Source organism: Clarias gariepinus, chromosome 18 (genome assembly GCF_024256425.1).
Source record: "Clarias gariepinus isolate MV-2021 ecotype Netherlands chromosome 18, CGAR_prim_01v2, whole genome shotgun sequence".
Classification (NCBI taxonomy): Eukaryota; Metazoa; Chordata; class Actinopteri; order Siluriformes; family Clariidae; genus Clarias; species Clarias gariepinus.
The window spans coordinates 7,352,476-7,373,141 of record NC_071117.1 but is presented as its reverse complement, the minus strand read 5'-3'; the positions used below and the strand labels follow the sequence as shown (position 1 = coordinate 7,373,141).

General features: G+C 41.0%; 1 protein-coding gene across 1 annotated transcript in view; it reads right to left on the bottom strand.

Moving 5' to 3' along the window:
* Positions 1-17,983, bottom strand: part of LOC128506546 (complement C3-like) — a 45,482-nt gene extending 27,499 nt beyond the window's left edge. The window contains exons 1-4 of the mRNA XM_053477042.1: positions 17,913-17,983; positions 17,566-17,761; positions 15,315-15,484; positions 14,539-14,605 (exon numbers count right to left, since the gene is read on the bottom strand). Of these exons, the coding sequence (XP_053333017.1) occupies positions 14,539-14,605; positions 15,315-15,484; positions 17,566-17,761; positions 17,913-17,983 (504 nt within the window). The remainder of the gene's footprint in view (positions 1-14,538; positions 14,606-15,314; positions 15,485-17,565; positions 17,762-17,912) is intronic.
* Positions 17,984-20,666: the final 2,683 nt, after the last annotated feature.

Here is a 20,666-nt window from a genome sequence, read left to right as displayed (position 1 = left end):
AGTCACAGGCCTAAAGTTCTTTTTAATATATTTTTTATGTATTTAATTGTATTATTAATCCATGTGATACTGCTGGTGCTGTGCCCTCACCTAGTATGTGTGAACAATTCTTGGCAATTTCTATAGACAAGGTTGTAACAATTAGGTCCTCTGTCTCTTTAACTTCTGCTGTAGACCCCAGTGCTCTTCCAGTGTGCACAGCTGTCTTGGAGCAGTTTGATCCTGTTTCTCTGATGGAATTATATAAATTAATCCATTACTTAAGACCCTCTTATTGCCCACTGGACTGTATTCCACCCAGCTTCTTTAAAAACACTTTGAACACTATTGGGCTGTATATTTTAAATATAATAAATGCTTCCATTGCTACAGGTTTTGTTCCATCCTGCTTTAAACAGGCTAGAGTGCAACCACTTATTAAAAAACATAATCTAGACCCGACTGTCAAATTATAGACCAATCTCGAAGCTGCCTTTTCTCTAAAAACTTTTAGACAAAGTTGTCTATACACAGCTGCAGGCTTATCTTGATATTAATAAAATTTCTGAAAATTTTAAATCTGGTTTTAAATCACGGCATAGCACTGAGACTGCACTTTTAAGAGTTTTTAGCAATCTCCTTTTAACTACAGACTCTGGCAATTCTGCTGCCCTCTTATTGTTAGACCTAACAGCAGCTTTTGATACAGTTGACCACAATATACTTTTATCTCGCTTAGAACTGTGTGTTGGTCTTAAGGGCACCGTTCTTCAGTGGTTTCAATCATACCTTTCCCAAAGAAATTTTTTTGTCAATATGGGCCCTTACAATTCTAAAGCAGCCTATCTTAACTGTGGTGTGCTACAAGGTTCTATCCTTGGCCCAAACCTTTTTGGCCTTTATTTGTTGCCCTTGGGATCAATCGTCTCCAAGCAGAATATATTTTTCATTGCTTTGCTGACAACCTACAAATTTATTTGCCGTTAAGATCAGGCACAGGATCTTTTAGCAACCTAATGGACTGTCTTACCAAAATTAAACAGTGGATGTCCATTAATTTTCTTAACTTAAATAAAAAAAAACTGAAATTGTAATTTTTGGCGATCCTGTTGTTTTAAATGGAGTGGATAGTGCTCTGGGCACATTATCCTTGTATTGCAAATCACATGTCAAAAATCTGGGAGTGTTCTTTGACAAGTCTTTTAAAAGCAAGTGAGTGCAGTTGTCCAGTCAAGTTTCTTTCAACTTAGACAGTTAGCCAAGATAAAGCCATACCTTCCAGTTCAAAGTTTTTGAACAGGTTATTCACCTCTTTGTTACCTGTAGACTGGACTCCCTTTATTACAGCCTAGACCATTCGTCAATACACCATCTCCAACTTGTTTAAAATGCAGCTGCTCGGTTGCTGACTGGTACCAGGTGGCGAGAACATATAACTCCGGTGCTTGCCTCTCTTTACTGGCTTCCTGTTGCATACAGGATCCAATTTAAAGTCTTGCTCCTTGTGTTTAAATCTTTGACTTCTCTTCTGTGTGGCAGCCTGCAACGGCAGCTCTGCTCATTTTCGAGCTTCTTTCTTATTTTCCTTTTTTTTCGGAACTGTTTATATTTAAGTTTTTAGCTATCTTATTCTGACATCATGCACTACCGTTTCGTGCTAGTCTGGGCATTTTTCTTTGGTCTTTACTACTTTTTTCACCTGTGTTTCGAGACCCGGCACGTGGTTCTTTTGTTTACACTCGAGATCAGCTGTTAGCTCTGCGCCCAGCAGCGATGCTGCCACCGAATATACCCAATATCCCCAGCAAGGTGAGGAGGAAGAGACAGGGGTGTCGAGCCGGGAGAGAGCATCATCGCCTGTGAAGGAGACATTACGGACCATCTATCCCTTCTGTAATCATGGGAAATGTGAGATCTCTCGAAAATAAGATGAATGAGCCAACAGCTCAACTAACCCGATCTTAGAGGGAGTACTGGCAGTGTAGCATCATGATGCTAATGGAGTCCAGGCTAACACCGCTAACGCCTGACACAAACATGGCGCTGCCCAGTTTCCAGCTGCTGCAGGCAGACAGGACGAGGGAGAGCATTAAGAGGAAAGAATCGGGGCTGGCAGTGTTTGTGAACGACAGATGGTGTAACCCAGGGCACATCACTGTGAAAGAACTCTGCAGCAGAGACATTGAGCTGTTATCCATTAGCATTTATCTCTACTATCTTCCATGAGAATTCTCGCATGTTCTCGCGATAACAGCGCATGTTTCACCCTCTGCCAACACAGAGGCAGTCTGTGACTCTCTCCACTCTGTAGCCAGCAGACTGCAAACGCAATCGCCAGGAGCCTTTTTTTTTTATATATCTGGGGACTTCAATCATGTATCACTGGACTCTACATTGCCCACCTTCACCCAGTATGTGACATGCCCCACCAGAGACAATAAAACATTGGACTTACTGTATGCCAATACAAAGGAAACATACAGTTCTCTACATATTACTCTTCCCTCCCCTGGGAAGATCTGATCACAACCTGGTGCAACTTGCTCCTGTGTACGAACCCCTAGTGCGCAGGGAGCCAACAGTCACTCACACAGTGCAGAGATGGTCGGAGGAGAGCAAGGAGGCTCTAAAGGACTGTTTTGAGTCTACTGTGTGGGGGGTGCTTTGTGAAGACCATGGGGAGGACATTGATAGCCTTGTCACCTGTGTGATGGACTACATTAACTTCTGCATGAATAACACCATACCCACCAGGACTGTGCGGTGCTTCTCAAACAACAAACCATGGATTACACCAGAAATAAAAGCTGTCCTCAAGCAAAAGAGGAGAGCCTTTAAATCTGGAGACAAGAAGGAGCTGAAAAGGGCGCAGAGAGAGCTGAAAGGACTGATCAGGGATGGGAAAGACAGCTATAGGCAGAAGATGGAAAACCAGCTCCAGAGGAACAATGTTAGCAAAGTCAGGAGAAACCTCAGAACCATCTCAGGCCACAAAGATCAAAACTCTCTGCCCATGGGAGATGTAAGGTGGGAAAATGAACTGAATCACTTCTTTAACAGGTTTGATTCTTCCAGCCATCTTTAACATTAGCTGCAGACACCCCCACCCCCACTGCTGCTGTTCCACCTCTGACCCAAAGATCACTTTACACCTCCTCGCACATTCCCCTAACTTTTCCCCACTCCGAACCACAGCATCCAGTACACATCCAATACACGGCTCCAGTCTATCTCTCTCAACCATTCAGATCAGGGGGTTGAACTGTGCAGATCAACCTTGCGGGGTGATGGAGCTCATTTTCAACATGAGCCTAAAGAAAGGAGTACAGGGAACTCAACAAGAACTTTGTGGACTGGTGCCAAAAGAACTACCTCCAGATCAACACTGGAAAAACTATAGAGCTGGTGGTAGACTTCCGCAGGCAAAAACATCTCCCACTACAACCACTGAACATTCAAGATATGGTCATTGAGTCTGTGGAGAGTTATAGGTACCTTGGTGTTCATCTGAACAATAAACTGGACTGGATTTACAATTTAAATGCACTCTACAAAAAAGGGCAGAGCAGGCCGTAATTGCTGCAGAGGCTCGGGTCTTTTGAAGTGCACGGCCCACTCCTGAAGTCCTTTTATGACTCTGTGGTGGCATCAGCCATCTTTTACGGCGTGGTCTGCTGGGGCAGCAGCATCTCTGCTGGGGACAGAAAGAGACTAAATACGCTGATCGGGAGGGCCAGCTCTGTTCTAGGATGCCCTGTGGACCCAGTGGAGGTGGTGAGTGACAGGAGAATGGTGGATACCCCTTTCGGATATCATCTCCTACCCCTTGCAGGAGTATCTGACAGCACTGAGCAGCTACTTCAGTGGCAGGCTGCTGCACCCATGATGTGGGACGGAGAGATTCCGTAAGTCTTTCTTGCCAACTGCTATCAGACTGTACAACTTAGACTCTGCCCACACGCACAAACAAACGCACAAACGAACAAACACACACATCAAATACACCATGGTAGCTATGTGCAATATTATGACGGGACATGTTTAATTTTATAGTAATGTGTAATATCCCTAGTCATGTGCAATACTATGGTGGAACGCGCAATTTTTCTTTCTGTCTTAGGGAACCACCATAACTGGGCAAAGTGCAATTTAAAACATTTAAAATATTATTGTATATGCCTGTCACTCACTCTCTGTATGTTTACATTGGGTACAGACATATTACTTAATCAACTTTTGCTTACTTATAGTCTAAATATATATTTATTTAAATATTTTTACTACAAAGATGTCCATATTCTATAGCCAGATTGTATAGTGTAATTTTTTTTTTACTGTTAGTATTCTATTTTTTTCTATTTTATTTAACTTTATTCTGTTGTTTTTTAATTTTTAACTTTTGTGCTGTCCACTTGCTGCCGTGGCAAAACATATTTCACACTTGTGGGACTAATAAAGGTTTATTTTATCATATCTTATCTTATCTTATCTTTGAATGGTTTAGCTCCTTCTTATCTTTTTGAGTTGTTGTCTATGCATGCTCTTGACCTTGACTTTTCCACTGCAAAAAATGAAAACTACTTTGTGATTCCTCATGCATGTTGTTTAAGTCAAGACCTTTATAATTATTCCACCATCATCACTCAGTGAAGTTTGGCCCATAATCTGTTAACTACTAATAACCCTACCTCACCTACGTGGTTTTGCGTGGTGGCCGTAAGTACGATTCCCTGTGATTAGGCACTGTGATTAGGTTTCCATCCTTCCATGTGTCGGTTCTTGCATAGTCAAACCGCATAGGTGAGATAGGGGTATAACAGCATGAATAACAGAGGGAGGTGGGGCTTGTAAAATGACTTTTACACACACACACACACACACACAAACACACACACACGCACGGATTGGGATTGACTGTTTTTTTTTTTTTTACAGTTTTGAAAAAAATAACTAAATAACTAAATAAATTTAATTGGCGGACCTAGTGTGTTAGATTACTTGTTACATCAAAAAAGTAATCCAAGTACTTTGTAACGCGTTACACCCAACACTGCTCATGAGTAAATTACAGAAGCATTTACAAACTGGCAAATCCTACCCACATGGAAAGAACCTATATGAGGATATACAGATGTGGTCATTAAGACTGCGTGTGTTTTCCCGCGGGATGCCTCAATTTAGCGCGCGCGGCGCCGCGACTTGCCGTAAGCAACATTCGGGAATTTAAATAAATGTGTTGTGCTTCACTGAATATCCGCCAGATGGCGCATGGAAGGACTTTATTTAAACGCACGCCGGACCAAGTACTGTACAACGAAGAATTGTGTATAATTACTTAGTCTAAAACAATATTGTTCCCAATGCTGAAGCAAACATGAATTTTATTTTGCTTTACAACAGATCTTTCATGATAAATGTGTGTATATGTGCTTCATATTTTTTTCATAATGATGAAATGAGATGCCCAAATTCGTGCTTTAAAATTTTTAATAAGTTTCTTATATATTTTTTGTAATGTTTTAACAGGGACAAAACAGTAAAAGACATGGCAATGTCTCGGTTTACATGGTGTTTAAATTAATTTAATTTCCTGATAGTAGGCTGTCTGATAGTGTTAACTATGCGAATGTCCTGATTCGTGAATATGCCAACATATCTCATTTAAAACGTAAAAAATGTGTCGACATCATCAGAAGACATGAATGAACTATATATATTATATTATTAAGTAAATATTATTTTATGACCACGAGCTTCTTCTGGCATTTTATAATAATCATCATATTTGCTGTTTGTGTCCAGCATTTAATAATTATTTCATACATTATTTAACCACGGCTGGAAATAATAGCTGGAATGTGATGTGATTGTGAATTCATGACTAAAATAAAGCAGTTTGTCTCTTGTAAAGTACTTTCACTTTACAAAAGGCAGCGTTTTTATAAAGCGTTTTTTAAAGGCAGCGTTTTTATGTAGGTTGATAAACGTGTGTTGTACAGTATATACACCGCGACAGCGCGCGCAGTTACTCACTTCTCACCTTTCATGTAGGTCTGCTCGGACTAATTCGTTTTAAACCCCTCAAAAATGTGTGTGTATACAGCTCAAAACCTCCATCAGTTATTAACAATAGCATCTATTTAGAAAAAATGCCCCGTGATTTCGGAGCTTCAGAAAATCTCCCGGCGCATAACACCGGGCCAACTCATGTCGAAAAGAATTTATAAACGGTTTCTAAACGTGGGCTATTGTTTTTTTTTACTTATAGTATTTGTTAATTTAATTTAAATGAGGTTTGGGCTCAGGACTTCGATTCGGCATCGTGATTCTCCTCTTTAATTTACTCCATAGTTTTAATCAGCGCTCAGCCTCATGCATAAAGTTTTCCAGAGCACACCGGCAGAAGTAGACTAATGATTATAAACGCGTCGGGAAAACAGCAAGCAGACTGACTCTGACCATTTAAAAAAACGTTTGCGTTCATTTTCTGACGCGCTCAAGTTCACCAAAAACAATACAGAGCAGCGCAGCTTATTTGCTTTCAAACATTTATAAAATCACGTTTTTTTCGTTATTGTGAGTGCGCTTAAATAAAAGTTAAGTCTTATAAAGGCATGTAGTCTTATATAGTTTTATTATATAGTTTTTGCACATTAATCAGAGTCCTCATCTGTTACATTTTCTAGGACAATAGTTTTTTTTTAGCCTGTCACGGCGTGCGCCCAAATCAATATCGCTCCTCGCTCACTAGTTAGGCGGCCTCTCCTTCAGATATGCGAAGAAGCGGGGCTGCAGAATTAGGCACGAATAGTGAAGAAGAGCTCTCCTTGCTAATGATCCCGGGTTTATCCGCGCTATAAAATACTCTGGGTTTGTTGGTTTACAGTGGATTTTACTACGCGGTGTGAGTGAGACGCGCGCACACAACGCGGAAGTGCGGCATGCAAACGGGGCAATTGGAATGCGCCCCAGAAGAGCAAGCGCGAGCGGACGGAGGCAGGAGCTGCTGTCCGCGGATGGCCGTCGTACTCGTATTTTATAGCGCAGGGTGCAAACACGGGATTATTGGCATGGATGAGCTATGTCCAGCTCTGTACCAGCATGTCATGTGGGCATTATAAGACTAAAAAGTGGCAGCTGGCACGCCTAAAAATAGACGCAGGTTATTTTTTTTATAGTCTAAATGAAAATCCTCCTCTTTAGTGCCTCCTATTCCTATTAATCCTATTGTTCTTTTAGTGTCACTGCGTGTGCTTACAATGCCAGACAACATTCAAATGCAAATTATTCACTCTCCCCAAGTGTGAATCAGCTGTTCTCACCTATACATATTAACCTATACGTTCTCACCTAAAGGTAAAATTCCACCTATATAAGTGTGACAAATATGCAAAGAAATGCAAAAAAAAAAAAAAAAATAGGAAGGGGCAAATACTTTTTCATGGCACTTCACATGTAGTCAGATTGTTCCAGTGGCTGAAACTGTGGCAGGTGGAGTTATAGCACTTTTCAAATCACACTTACTATACACTGATATGAATAACTTTGAATGATGAATGCTACGTTAATATGATCTCGGGCTTGCTCCACATTATAAAAGCAAAGCGCAGAGTTTAGTCCGAGATCAGGGAAGTACGTGATGTGGTGGAAAATAGGCAGTGGCGGTTCTACACTGAATTGCTCCGCGGGCGAGACTCCCCCCGCCCCCCTCGGTCTTGTTAATTTGTTTTAAAACCCCCAATTCTGTGAATTCCCCCAGCAGCGAAACCGGTTTGATGACTTCACACCTGTTGTAAAGGTGAGATGGGGGATTACAGTAACTGTGGGTGCGCTTCACCTCGGAGCGCGCTGTCGCGTTGTATTCAATGAATAGACTAAAACAAAATCATGTTTGCTACAGCATTGGAAACAATATTGTATTAGGCTAACTTTATTAAAGATTATACACTTTTGTATTCTTTGTCCACACACGTGGGCATCTTTAAATTTTTAGATATTGATCCTTTCTCGATGCAGCGAATTTTCTGAGCAAATTAATAATAATTTCCATGAATGAAAAGCAGGAAGAAGAAAAGGTTACGCGAAAATAAGAAAAAGCTTTAGAGGTAAATGCTGTGAAATGCTTCAATTGAACAGATTCTGTCTATAACAGGTCAGGGACAGTGAGGCTGGATCCAGCAGCGCACCACATCCCACATCATAATACATGCTGATGATGACCAACACGTCTCCCCTGATCTACCAGAGCCAAGTAAAAAGAATGGCAATCAAACAGAATAAAATTAGTAGCAGCACTAACTTGTGCTAGTTATTATGATGGTGGTCAATATTAATTGAAATAATGTTTCTCAGTAATATTTCGTGTTAATCTTGACTACCCTAATAATTAAAATAATTAACTAGTTTACTAGCGTGAGCTACTGCTGCTACTGATTTTATTTCAGCTTACGTGTTCAGTTTTATTGCCATTCCTTTCAAAATATTGTCTTTATAGATTTATATGTTGTTTGTCTTGATGTTCTTTTTTTTCGTTTCTTTGACCCAATATATGTTCAGTGATACTTCAAATAACATGTTTAAATAGCATTGATTTCTGCATTGTGTTATATTTTTATACTAGTAACTGGTGTTAAAAATGTATCTCTACATTAATGAGCCAATGTATTATGGTGTGGGCTGCTGTGGGCCAGGAAGTCCAGGGACACTTTTTGGTCCCAGTCCGCCCCTGTAATAACGAATGGAGAAAGCGCAGTCAAAGCCCGGGGATTCTGTGTTCCGCGGGGGGGCCAGTCGTGAATAGCTGACACTCAGTAACAGCCAATGAAATTGAAGCATTTTTGTTGCTTTCCACGTGGTGTGGCGTTGCTTAAATAATATCTGTATAATATCCGTATATCCTATAAAATCGTCCAGACCCTGGTTCGAATCCCGCTCTGGGTGAAAATGTAATAAATGTGAATCCTTTGTTTTACACTTTTTGCTTATGATAATCATTAAATTACAGCAACTGTGTGGTGAGTGCTAATGTGTTTCATAGCTTAAGAAAAAAAAAATTCTCAATTGCCAACATGCATTTAGTACTGAAGCATAACTTGATAATGTAATGGCTATATCGTGGTATTTTAGCGAATAGCACTGGCTGGGAATCGAACCCGGGTCTCCGGCATAGCGGGCGAATCACCTACCACTGAGCCACCAGTACCCGTCTGCTTTGAAAGCGCGTAAATATAGGCTAACGTCATACATCTTTGTAGTCCTTTTGCACACGCGCGGGTGCGTTACAATAATAATAATAATAATAAATTTGGAGAACTACTTCTAATAATAATAATAATTCTGAATGAAAATGATGAATAAATACATAACAGTTTGAGCTTGACACGTTTATGAGCTCTGTCGCTCTGTTTATGGGCGCCTAAGAGACATAACACTTTTCGGCTTCAGTAGACACACAATACTTTAGACTGAAACACGACTGCCCCCTACAGGTATTGAAGGGCATTTTCACAGCTTGCCGCGCGCACTCGCGGTAAGTCGTGGGATCCCTTTTCCGAAAACGCGCGTTTTTAAAGACCACATCTGTATGCGCATATATGAAACCTATATGCAGTATATATGCGCATATATCCTCACCTATATGCAGTATATATGCAAATTCAAATTCAAATTTTATTTGTCACATACACAGTCATACACAGTACGAAATGTAGTGAAATGCTTACACGACCGCCAGTGACCTTAAAAAGAGAATTAAAACTTATAAGTAATAAATATCAATAGACGAAATATGATAAAAAAATTTAAATAAAAATTTAACTAGAAAAAATAGAACATGAAAATAGAAATATATTGTATGCATAGAACTATAATTTTGTGCAAGTATGCATAGAAAAAGTGACTCTGTGCAATGGTTATTAAAGTGACTTTGTGTAATGGTCCAGAATGTAAACGTGAACATGTAGTGTAGATGTGATGTGCGTGGAGTTGTCCATATTGTCCACTGATGTATAAAGATTGATTAATTGATTTTGAGAATTGTGAAAATATTGTGTTAGTTTTGCCTAGTGGTGTGGTTGAGAGACCTTATCGCCTGCGGGAAGAAGCTCCTCCTCAGTCTCTCTGTGTTGGCCCTCAGGGAGCGGAATCGCTTCCCAGACCGCAACAGAGTAAACAGTCCATTGTTGGGATGGCTGAGGTCCTTCACGACCTTCCTGGCCTTGGTCCAGCACCGCTTGGTGTAGATTGAGTGCAGGTCAGGGAGCTCGATGCGGATGATGCGCTCAGCTGATCGCACCACCCTCTGTAGAGCTCGTCTGTCCTGCATGGTGCTGTTCCCGAACCAGGTCGTGATGTTTCCCGTCAGGATGCTCTCTATGGTGCAGGAGTAGAAATTCCTGAGCACCTTGGAGGGCAGTCTAAAGTCTCTCAAGCGTCTGAGGTGGTACAGACGCTGCCGGGCCTTTTTTACCACGGTGTTGATGTGACAGGACCATGTCAGGTCCTGCGTGATGTGAACACCGAGGTATCTGAAGCTGTCCACTCTCTCCACTGGGCTCCTGTTGATGACGGGGGTCTGGTAGTTCCTCTCCTGCTTTGTACTGAAGTCCACTATCAGCTCCTTTGTCTTGCTGACGTTCAGGAGGAGATTGTTTCTCTGGCACCAGTTCTCCAGATTTCCAACCTCCTCCAGGTAGGCCGTCTCATCGTTGTTGGTGATCAGGCCCACCACGACAGTGTTGTCAGCAAACTTGATGACGGTGGTGGAGTTGGTAGTGGCCACGCAGTCAGAGGTGTACAGAGAGTACAGCAGGGGGCTCAGAACACAACCCTGGGGGGCTCCAGTACTGAGAGTGATGGAGGCTGAGACATGGACGCCCATCCTTACTGCCTGTGGTCTGCCAGTCAGAAAATTGGAGATCCACTGACACATGGATGAGCTGAGTCCCAGGTGCTCCAGCTTGGTGGTGAGTGTGGAGGGAATTATGGTATTAAATGCAGAGCTGTAGTCGATGAAGAGCATTTTCACATAATTCCCCCTCCGAGTGTCCAGGTGAGTGAGAGATGTGTGGAGGAGATGTGAGATTGCATCGTCCGTGGAATTGGACGGTATGCAAACTGTAGTGGGTCCAGTGTGTCTGGTAGTGAAGAAATGATGAAGTCTCTGACCAGGCGTTCAAAGCACTTCATCACTACTGAGGTGAGGGCTACAGGGCGATAATCATTAAGGGAAGCAGGCTGAGGTTTCTTTGGGACTGGAACAATAATGGACTCTTTGAAGCATGTGGGGATCACCGACTGAGATAAAGAGATGTTGAATATCTCAGTGAACACAGGTGCTAGCTGGTCTGCGCAGGCTCTGAGGATCCGGCCTGAGATGCCGTCTGGTCCTGCTGTTTTCCTGGTGTTCACTCTCTTGAAGGCTCTCCTCACGTCGTGCTCGGTGATGATGAACGCGCTTCCGGTGCTGGCAGTGACTTCCTGTCTGCAGCCATTAGCGCCGCTAGCATTAGCATCGCTAGTGTCTTTAGCTGCAGCCTCAAAGCGAGCATAGAAAGTGTTCAGCTCATCTGCCAGAGTCACGTCCGCGTTCGTCATACCGGATGTTGGTGCTTTATAATCCGTTATTGTCCTTAATCCCTGCCACAGGCTCCTAGAGTCACTCTGTTGGAGTTGTGACTCTAGTTCCCTCCCGTAGCGCTGCTTCGCCTCTTTCACCGCCTTCCGGACGCTGTATGACGCAGCCTTGTATGGTTCCATGTCCCCCAACGCGAGTCCCGTGTTGTAGGCAGCGGTGCGAGATTTCAGAGCGTCGCGGATGGTTTTATCCACCCACGGCTTCTGGTTGGGAAATGTTTTAATAGTCTTTTTCTCCACGGTATCATCCGCTAGTTTCCCGATGAATCCCACAACCGCTTCCGTAAACACGCTGACGTCACCATCGGAGCTGTTTCTGAACATGTCCCAGTCTGCGTCATCTAGTGCGTCCTGTAACGCGGCCACCGATTGGTCCGTCCAGCGCGCGACCTCCCTCTGAACCGGAACTTCCTGTTTCAGCCTTTGTTTGTATTTTGGCATGAGGAAGATGGCGGCGTGGTCGGATTTACCAAACGGAGGGCGAGATTGTGCCTTGTAACCGTCCTTGACTGTGGTGTAGCAATGATCCAGTGTCCTTTCGCCCCTGGTGGGGCAGGTGATGTGCTGATAAAAGTTTGGCGCTGCACGTTTGAGGTTGGCACTGTTAAAGTCCCCCGCCACAATAAGCGCAGCGTCCCGGTGTTGTGTTTGTTGCTGTGTGAGTGCCTCATGCAGCTCGCATAAGGCAGTGTCCGTGTCCGCTTGTGGTGGAATATAAACGGCGCTGATTATGACCGATGTGAACTCCCGAGGTAGATAAAAAGGACGACACATGATGGACAGTAGCTCCAGATTTGGTGTGCAGGAGCGTGTGAGAGGAACAACACTCGCACTGTTGCACCAGCTGCTGTTCACCATTAAACACACGCCGCCTCCCCTTGACTTCCCCGAGTCCCGCGTCCTGTCCATGCGGTGAACCGAGAAGAACTCGGCCGGCTGGATGGCGTGGTCCGGCACCGCTGGGTTCAGCCATGTCTCGGTGAAGCAGAGGAGGTTGCAGTCCCGAATGTCTCTCTGGAACTTTATCCTGGCCCTGAGGTCATCGAGCTTGTTTTCCAGTGACTGGACGTTGGCGAGCAGGATGCTAGGCAGAGGTGTGCGGTGTGCACGGGCTCTCAGACTGTTCCTGACGCCGGCTCGTTTCCCTCGGGGCCGCCGCTTCGCGTCGCGTCCTTTGTTGTCCCTCAGGATCTCACTCGGCCAGCTCGGATCCGGAGTTAAAAACGTCGAATTGTGAGTACATTGTATACCAATAGAAACAAGAGTGTCTCTATCATAACTAATGTACTCCATGGTGGTAATTTGACTGGTTTTAAAACGGTAAGAACTAACTTAAAGAACAAAAACAAAGAAAATCTGGTCGGAGCAGTCGTGACGGCAGCCGACCTCACCGGCGCCATCTTGAAAGAGGATATATGCGCATATATCCTGACCTATATGAGGATATATGCGCATATATGAAGGCCTATATGCAGTATATATGCATATATATGATAATATATATGCTGCATATAGGCAAAATTGAGGTGCATATATGTGCATATACAGGCCATATAGGTCTCCTGTATTGCTTCTTTATATCCACATATAAGCCCTATATGTACATACAAGATATGTCTCCTATATATCTCATGGCAGGATCTGGTCATTTTAGCTCATATCTCACTTTGGTGTCATACATGATGTGCTTATATTTTCTATTATCAAGGCAATAACTAAGAACTAACTAAATAAAAAACACATTTTAGAATTTCTGTCGCATTATCTGCTAATGACCCGAGGCAGGACACGCCCACACGCCAATCACACGGAAATTAGTCCGGCTAATTTACATACTAGGCCACGCCCCCGGACAAGGAAACTCTTCAGAATGTTCTGGAAAGTGGGAGGAGTTTACATTTACCTCAGAAGAAGACTGTGTGGCCCTGACCACGAACGGGAGCATTTTGAAGAGAGAATCCAGGAGGACACACTGGGTAAGTTATTAAGTCTTAAATAACTCTTATTCTGATAATATTAAACTAATATTAGTAAATATTTTCCTCACTTCAGCTAGCTCTTGTCAGCTTGTGTGACACATTGGCTTTCAATGCCATTTACATAGTTTAGGTAAATCATGCTAACATGCTGCCTTTCTGTATGTAGCACAAACATGATATTTCCCGGTGGCTAAGCTAATGCCTTATGGAGTTTACAGATGTTTATAAACGTTTTAATAAATAATCATTTATTATTATTATACTGTCTTATTATTTTTGTCTTTTCTAGATGCTACATTGAAGAAGTGGCCGGCAGCCACCCGAGGGCAGACAGGCACATCTATCAATTCAAAGCTCACGAAGCTGAGAAGGTCCTTAAAATATATATATATATGTTTTCTTCCTGTTGAGTTTTTTTGTCTTATTTTTGTTCTTTTACTATTTGATTGTTCTTAAAAAAAAAAAAAAAAAAATTTCTACATTTTGGGCTTTTATTTATGTTGTCTAACAGCTATGGATTTTAATAATTTTACTAATATCTAGGTAAAAATATAGGTGCATATATATATGCACATAGGTACATGTATGCACGTATATATGTACACATATATGTACATATAATATAGGAAAACGGCCAATTTTATATATGTCACATATATGTCTATATGGGTACATATATGCACGCACGCATATATGTACATATAATATAGGAAAACGGCCAATTTTATATATGTCACATATATGTCTATATGGGTACATATATGCACACACGCGTATACAGTATGTATGCATATATGTACATATATGTACATATAATATAGGAAAACGGCCAATTTTATATATGTCACATATATTAAAAACCTATATCAAACCTATATTAAAACATATATGTTTTATATAGGTTTTTTCCGTGTGGGTATAGCGGAGTTGTTGTCTGAGCTCTTACTATGATTTCCACATAGATTCCGCCGGTCTGGTCAAAGGGCTGCAGATCAGGAGTCAGTGAGAAGATTCTGTAACGAACTGGAATAAAGATAATCACTATACAGTATACAGACAGGTCAAGAAAAGTTCTTATGTAAGTATGTATGTCACATTAATTAATTTATTTATTTAAAGTATTTAATTAATATATTAATATTATATATTATTTAGTAAGTCATCTCGAAAGCCAGTCCTCCTGTTATCCAGTACAGGATAATAAATGAGAGAATCAGTGAGTATTTATTTAATGTAACTTAATAGGGCACCACTCTTGCCATGCATGAGAATGACATTACCCATCAACTTCTGCAAATCAGGAGATCACACACAGACACACACATACATGAGTTTATGTCTCTCGAGGATGGGTATTTAAGTTCTGTCTCTGGTAGCATGTTTGTCTTGTATTTGACATGGTTATGACATGTACTTGTGATTACCTAGTTTTTGTAGTTTTAGTTTTCTTTTAATATATTTGTAAAAAAAAAAAGTAATATAATGAATAAACCTGATCTGCTCTTGCATCTACCTTCAATTTCAATCTCTACCTCTATTACACCATGAAAACTGACTTTAATTTTTATGAATTTATATGAAAAGCTTTTTAGCTTTTGGCTACATTTAAGTTCAAGTAGGCTTTATTGTCACTTCAACCATATACAGTTAGTACACAGTGAAACGAAACAACGTACATGACAGTCCATTTAGTGTTTCATTAGTGAGTCCAGACTGCTTTACCTTGAGTTTTTAGGTGTGTAGATGCTCTTGTCTGTCTGAACAAAAATGTACCCAGATTGGAAGGAGACCAGGGCCATTTTTTCCAGCAGGACAGAGGGAAACTGAGCCTGCAGGTAGACATACTGCTTCTCCAGAGGGTTATCACTAAAGAAGTTATTATTGTCAGGAATCTAATATACAAAAACATTACACAATTTGTTTTATCGTTTGATAATTATAAATTATAAATTAACTGTTAGATATAAGGCTTTATTCATAAAAATTGTAAAGAGCAAATAATAAAATAATAAAATTAAGAAATAACCGAATACAAACGAGGTTAAAAATTAAGATATGAGGTTGGAAATGATAGCAAGAAGGAACAAATAATATGATCACAAGACAGCCATATTGTGAACACCAGGAGTTTGCATAATAAGTGCAGTCATAAAAAAAAAAAAAAAACACCATACAGTGTTTGTGCAAACACTCACAGCACTCACAAGCAATCACAGCTGTGTGCCACTAGGGGGCAACCCTGACAATAAGCTAATCCACATGATCTAATATGTACATTTTTTGTCATGTTCCATTAAAAATATATATATTTTGTTATTTCGTCAAATAAGAGGATATAAACAGCAGTTAAGTAAACTAAACGAGAACTTCAGCTTCAGTCCTGTAAGGCCAGTATCCAGCACAGGTTGTAATTGGCTATCACCTAGATACACCCACTGAACCTAATAATAAACAGATTAGTTGAATTAGCTTTGTTTGAGCAGAAGAATCGCCGAACAGTGCTGGACACTAGGGCTGCGTTCCATTCCAGTGTACTTCACAGGGTGCTCCCTACTACCTGCTCCTTTTGCAGGGAATGTCGGTGAACGAAACTTCTACTGACAAAAACTTCTTGCGTGCGTTACCATGCTAACATAAGCACCTCAGATACTTGTCATTGCTATTGTGAAAATTTCTCAGCTACAAGTCCCTAGTATAGGGTCTAGGCTCCCTTAATGCACTGGCTTATCTTGGCTGAATCTCCAGTGGCAATGAAGATCTGGGGCCTATTATGAGCCAATAACATAATCACATTTTTTTTGTAATGAGTCAAATATCCACGGTTCTGGCTGATTGATCCTATGTACAATAGGGTAGGCTCCATAGCAGCCTACCAGGATGTAGAGGAAAGGTTTTAGTCTTTGACATATTTAAGTGTGAGTTACAAGTGAAGCTTGTGGCTAGTTAGGTCAAACCGTCAGAGAAGAAGAAGTTAGAGAATGATGCCTATAAAACAAAAATGATATAAGAAAAAAAGGAATTATATATATATATATATATAAAAAAAAACAGAAACGTATAAGCTTACAGGATTCTGAACCTACAAAGCCTCAGGGCCAATAGCATCTTAAGGCAGGACTGCATAGGATCCATGACTTTCTACATTGTTGTCTAAATCACAAATCTCATAATTAGAGTAGTAATTCATGATTATTTATTAAGAATTATTTATTTAAAAATGATTATGTTTGAGTTATCATAGATATTATATTGTTTGCAGATTCTTGCAACCAAAACAGGAGCGAAATTATTTGCTGATTTTCCATTTTTGTAGTTTAATAACATTTTTGTTTTACTTTCAAATTTTAAATCTTTCTGTTGCTGTCGCTGACACTGGTTTTGCTGCATTTGAGAACCATGACTTCAGAACCATGCACTTTACAGTAATATTTTCAAAAGAAAATTAATCAAAGAGATTATGGTGCACTCAAGAGACACACAGTTGCTTTATACTGTATGTACTGTATACAGCATAATACAGTGTCTTTGTAAAGTATTTATACCCCGTGAACTTTTGCACATTTTATCACCTCACAACCACAAACGTAAATGTATTTTATTGGAATTTTATGTGATAGACAAACACAAAATGGTGCATAATTGTAAAGTGAAAAGAAAACGATAAATTATTTCTAAATTACAAATAAATTTATGAAAGTGTGACATGCATTTGTATTAAGCCCTCTTTACTCTAATACTCCTGACTAAAATCCAATGGAACCAAGTGCCCTCAGAAATCACCAAATTTAAATTTAAAGTCCTAAAAAAATATTATTGTACAAGTTTAAGATTTTAATATTTAAACAGTTGGATTATGTTTCTAAAAAGTAAATGTCATAATAGAATTTATGTTGCAGGCATGAGGTCAGTGGCGACAAAATAAACCCTCTTTGTGATCCTCTAGTTTCAAATATAGCACTCTCAAATAACCCACCGTTATGTCTACAACAGCCTGGTAGTTGTTACCAGCAGTGAGGATGACAGAAACAGATGTCAGTTCTGTAGTTTTCTGTGGATGGTTTTTCACAGTGATTTTTACATTGAGGTCATTTCCACTATAATCCTGAGCCTCCACAAACACTCTCTCAGGTGTGCCCACCCGCAGCAGGTTCGGGGCCACCAAGACGTTCCTGTTAATGTTATACATGTATTTACAGTAATTTTTTTATTGTAACACATGTAACACTAACAGTACAGTAAAATTTATAAATAATAAGTAAAAATAATATGTTCAGATTTTTTGTTTGTGTGTGTACAGTATGTGTGTGTGTGTCTACTTACAGTGGGTCACACAGGGTGAGCATGGGGTAAGAGAGAATCGCAGCCATCATCCACACCACGTTCACATACATCGTGCCTGCTGGTCCTGGCTTACTCTGAGGAGTTGTGTGTTACAGAGCAGGACCTCAGCTTTTATACATAATAGCCTCATACACTCCTCTAGAGACTATCTACCAAACATCTCTCTTACTCCACCTACTCAGGGTAAAAAGGGATTTTGGGGATTTAATTTAGTTCTTTAAATTGATTATTAATTCAACTTTTTTTATTTGTTCTTAAATGACATTCCACTTCAAAAGTGGTAAGATTTATTTATGTATTTATTTATTATGCTTCGTAGACATTTTAAATGTACCAACCCGTTCCAGGGTCTGAGGGAACGTCCTACACTTGTTATATCACCTGCGGGATCTAAAGGGTTAATCAAGCAGAGTTACCGTAAATCAGCTGAATTTCCATCTTGTGTCAATTTAACCTTTGATCATTGGGGAAAAAGTCTGTTATTGATTATACAGCCGCAAATAAATGTTTTAAAAAATACACAAATATACAATTTATTTTAAAGCCTATTGCTTCAAAATCTGTTTGTCAGATGTTACTAAGGTATACTTACAAGCATGAGGGCAAGCATTTTGCAAGTGTCGAAGGGGCCACATTCTGACTGATGTCTATACCCTTTATATACTGTTGTTTTCTATGTTGCTTTTGCTTTTATAAAATGGTATCAAAGGTAAAGAATTCCACATTGTGGAAGCATTTATTTACTTCACTTCAGTGTCATCAGCATGCTATTGCAATATATAGCAATAGCATGCGGATGACCTAAAAGATTATTAGGAACACCATACTAACACGGTGTTTGACCCCCTTTCGCCTTCAGAACTGCCTTAATTCTACGTGGCATTGATTCAACAAGGTGCTGAAAGCATTCTTTAGAAATGTTGACCCATATTGATAGGATAGCATCTTGCAGTTAATGGAGATTTGGGGGATGCACATCCAGGGCATGAAGCTCCCGTTCCACCACATCCCAAAGATGCTCTATTAGGTTGAGATCTGGTGACTGTGGGGGCCATTTTAGTACAGTGAACTCATTGTCATGTTCACTCATTGTCATGTCACTCCTTCAGCCAACGCCCGCAATCTTGGGGTAACCGTGGACAATCATTTGTCATTTTCCCCACACATCACTAACTTTACTCGCTCCTGTCGATTTCTTCTTTACAATATCAGAAGAATTCGCCCATTTCTTTCTTCACAGGCTACTCAGGTGCTTGTTCAGTCCCTTGTTATTTCAAGACTGGACTACTGCAACTCACTCCTGGCAGGCCTGCCTCTGTCTACGATTCGTCCTCTGCAACTGATCCAAAATGCAGCAGCACGTCTCGTTTTTAACCTTTCAAGTTCTCCCACACCACCCCACTCCTCTGCTCCCTGCACTGGCTTCCTGTAGCTGCCCGCATCAAATTCAAAACACTGATGCTTGCCTACAAAGCTAAAAATGGCCCAGCACCCACTTACCTCTCTGCGCTAATTACACCACGCACTGCACCACGTTCCCTCCGATCCTCCAGCACTGCTCGCCTCATCCCACCATCTCTCAGGGATCGAGGGCGGCATTCATCCAGGCTCTTTTCTGTTCTAGCACCTAGGTGGTGGAATGAACTTCCTCTAGATGTCCGTACATCAGAGACTTTGACTATCTTTAAACAACGACTCAAGACACATCTGTTTCTCCAGTACTTGGACTAACCACCCCCCCACCAAAAAAAAAAAACCTTTTTCCTAGTTGTGTTGGACTAATGGCACTTAGTTATTAACCTAGTTAAGCCAGTGTAAGTATGTATCCAATGATATAAACATTAAAGCACTTCTTGTAAGTCGCTCTGGATAAGAGCGTCTGCCAAATGCCTAAATGTTCAAGAAACCAATTTAAAATGATTCCAGCTTTGTGACATGGTGCATTATCCTGCTGGAAGTAGCCATCAAAGGATGGGTACATGGTGGTCATAAGGGGATGGACATGGTCAGAAACAATGCTCAGGTAGCTCGTGGCATTTAAACGATGCCCAATTGGCACTAAGGGGCCTAAAGTGTGCCAAGAAAACATCACCCATACCATTACACTACCACCACCAGCCTGCACAGTGGTAACAAGGCATGATGGATCCATGTTCTTATTCTGTTTACACCAAATTCTGACTCTACCATTTAAATGTCTCAACAGAAATCGAGACTCATCAGACCAGGCAAAATTGTTCCCGTCTTCAACTGTCCAATTTTGGTGAGCTCATGCAAATTGTAGCCTCTTTTTCCTATTTGTAATGGAGATGAGTGGTACCCGGTGGGGTCTTCTGCTGTTGTAGCCCATCCGCCTTAAGGTTGTGCGTGTTGTGGCTTCACAAATGCTTTGCTACCTTTGTTGTATCGAGTAATTATTTCAGTCAAAATTGCTCTACTATCGACTTGAATCAGTCGGCCCATTCTTCTCTGACATCTAGCATCAACAAGGCATTTTCGCCCACAGGACTGCCGCATACTGGATGTTTTTCCCTTTTCACCCCATCCTTTGTAAACCCTAGAAATGGTTGTGCGTGAAAATCCCAGTAACTGTGCAGATTGTGAAATACTCAGACCGGCCCGTCTGGCACCAACAACCATGCCACGCTCAAAATAGCTTAAATCACCTATCTTTTCTTTCCCATTCTGACATTCAGTTTGGAGTTCAGGAGATTGTCTTGACCAGGACCACAC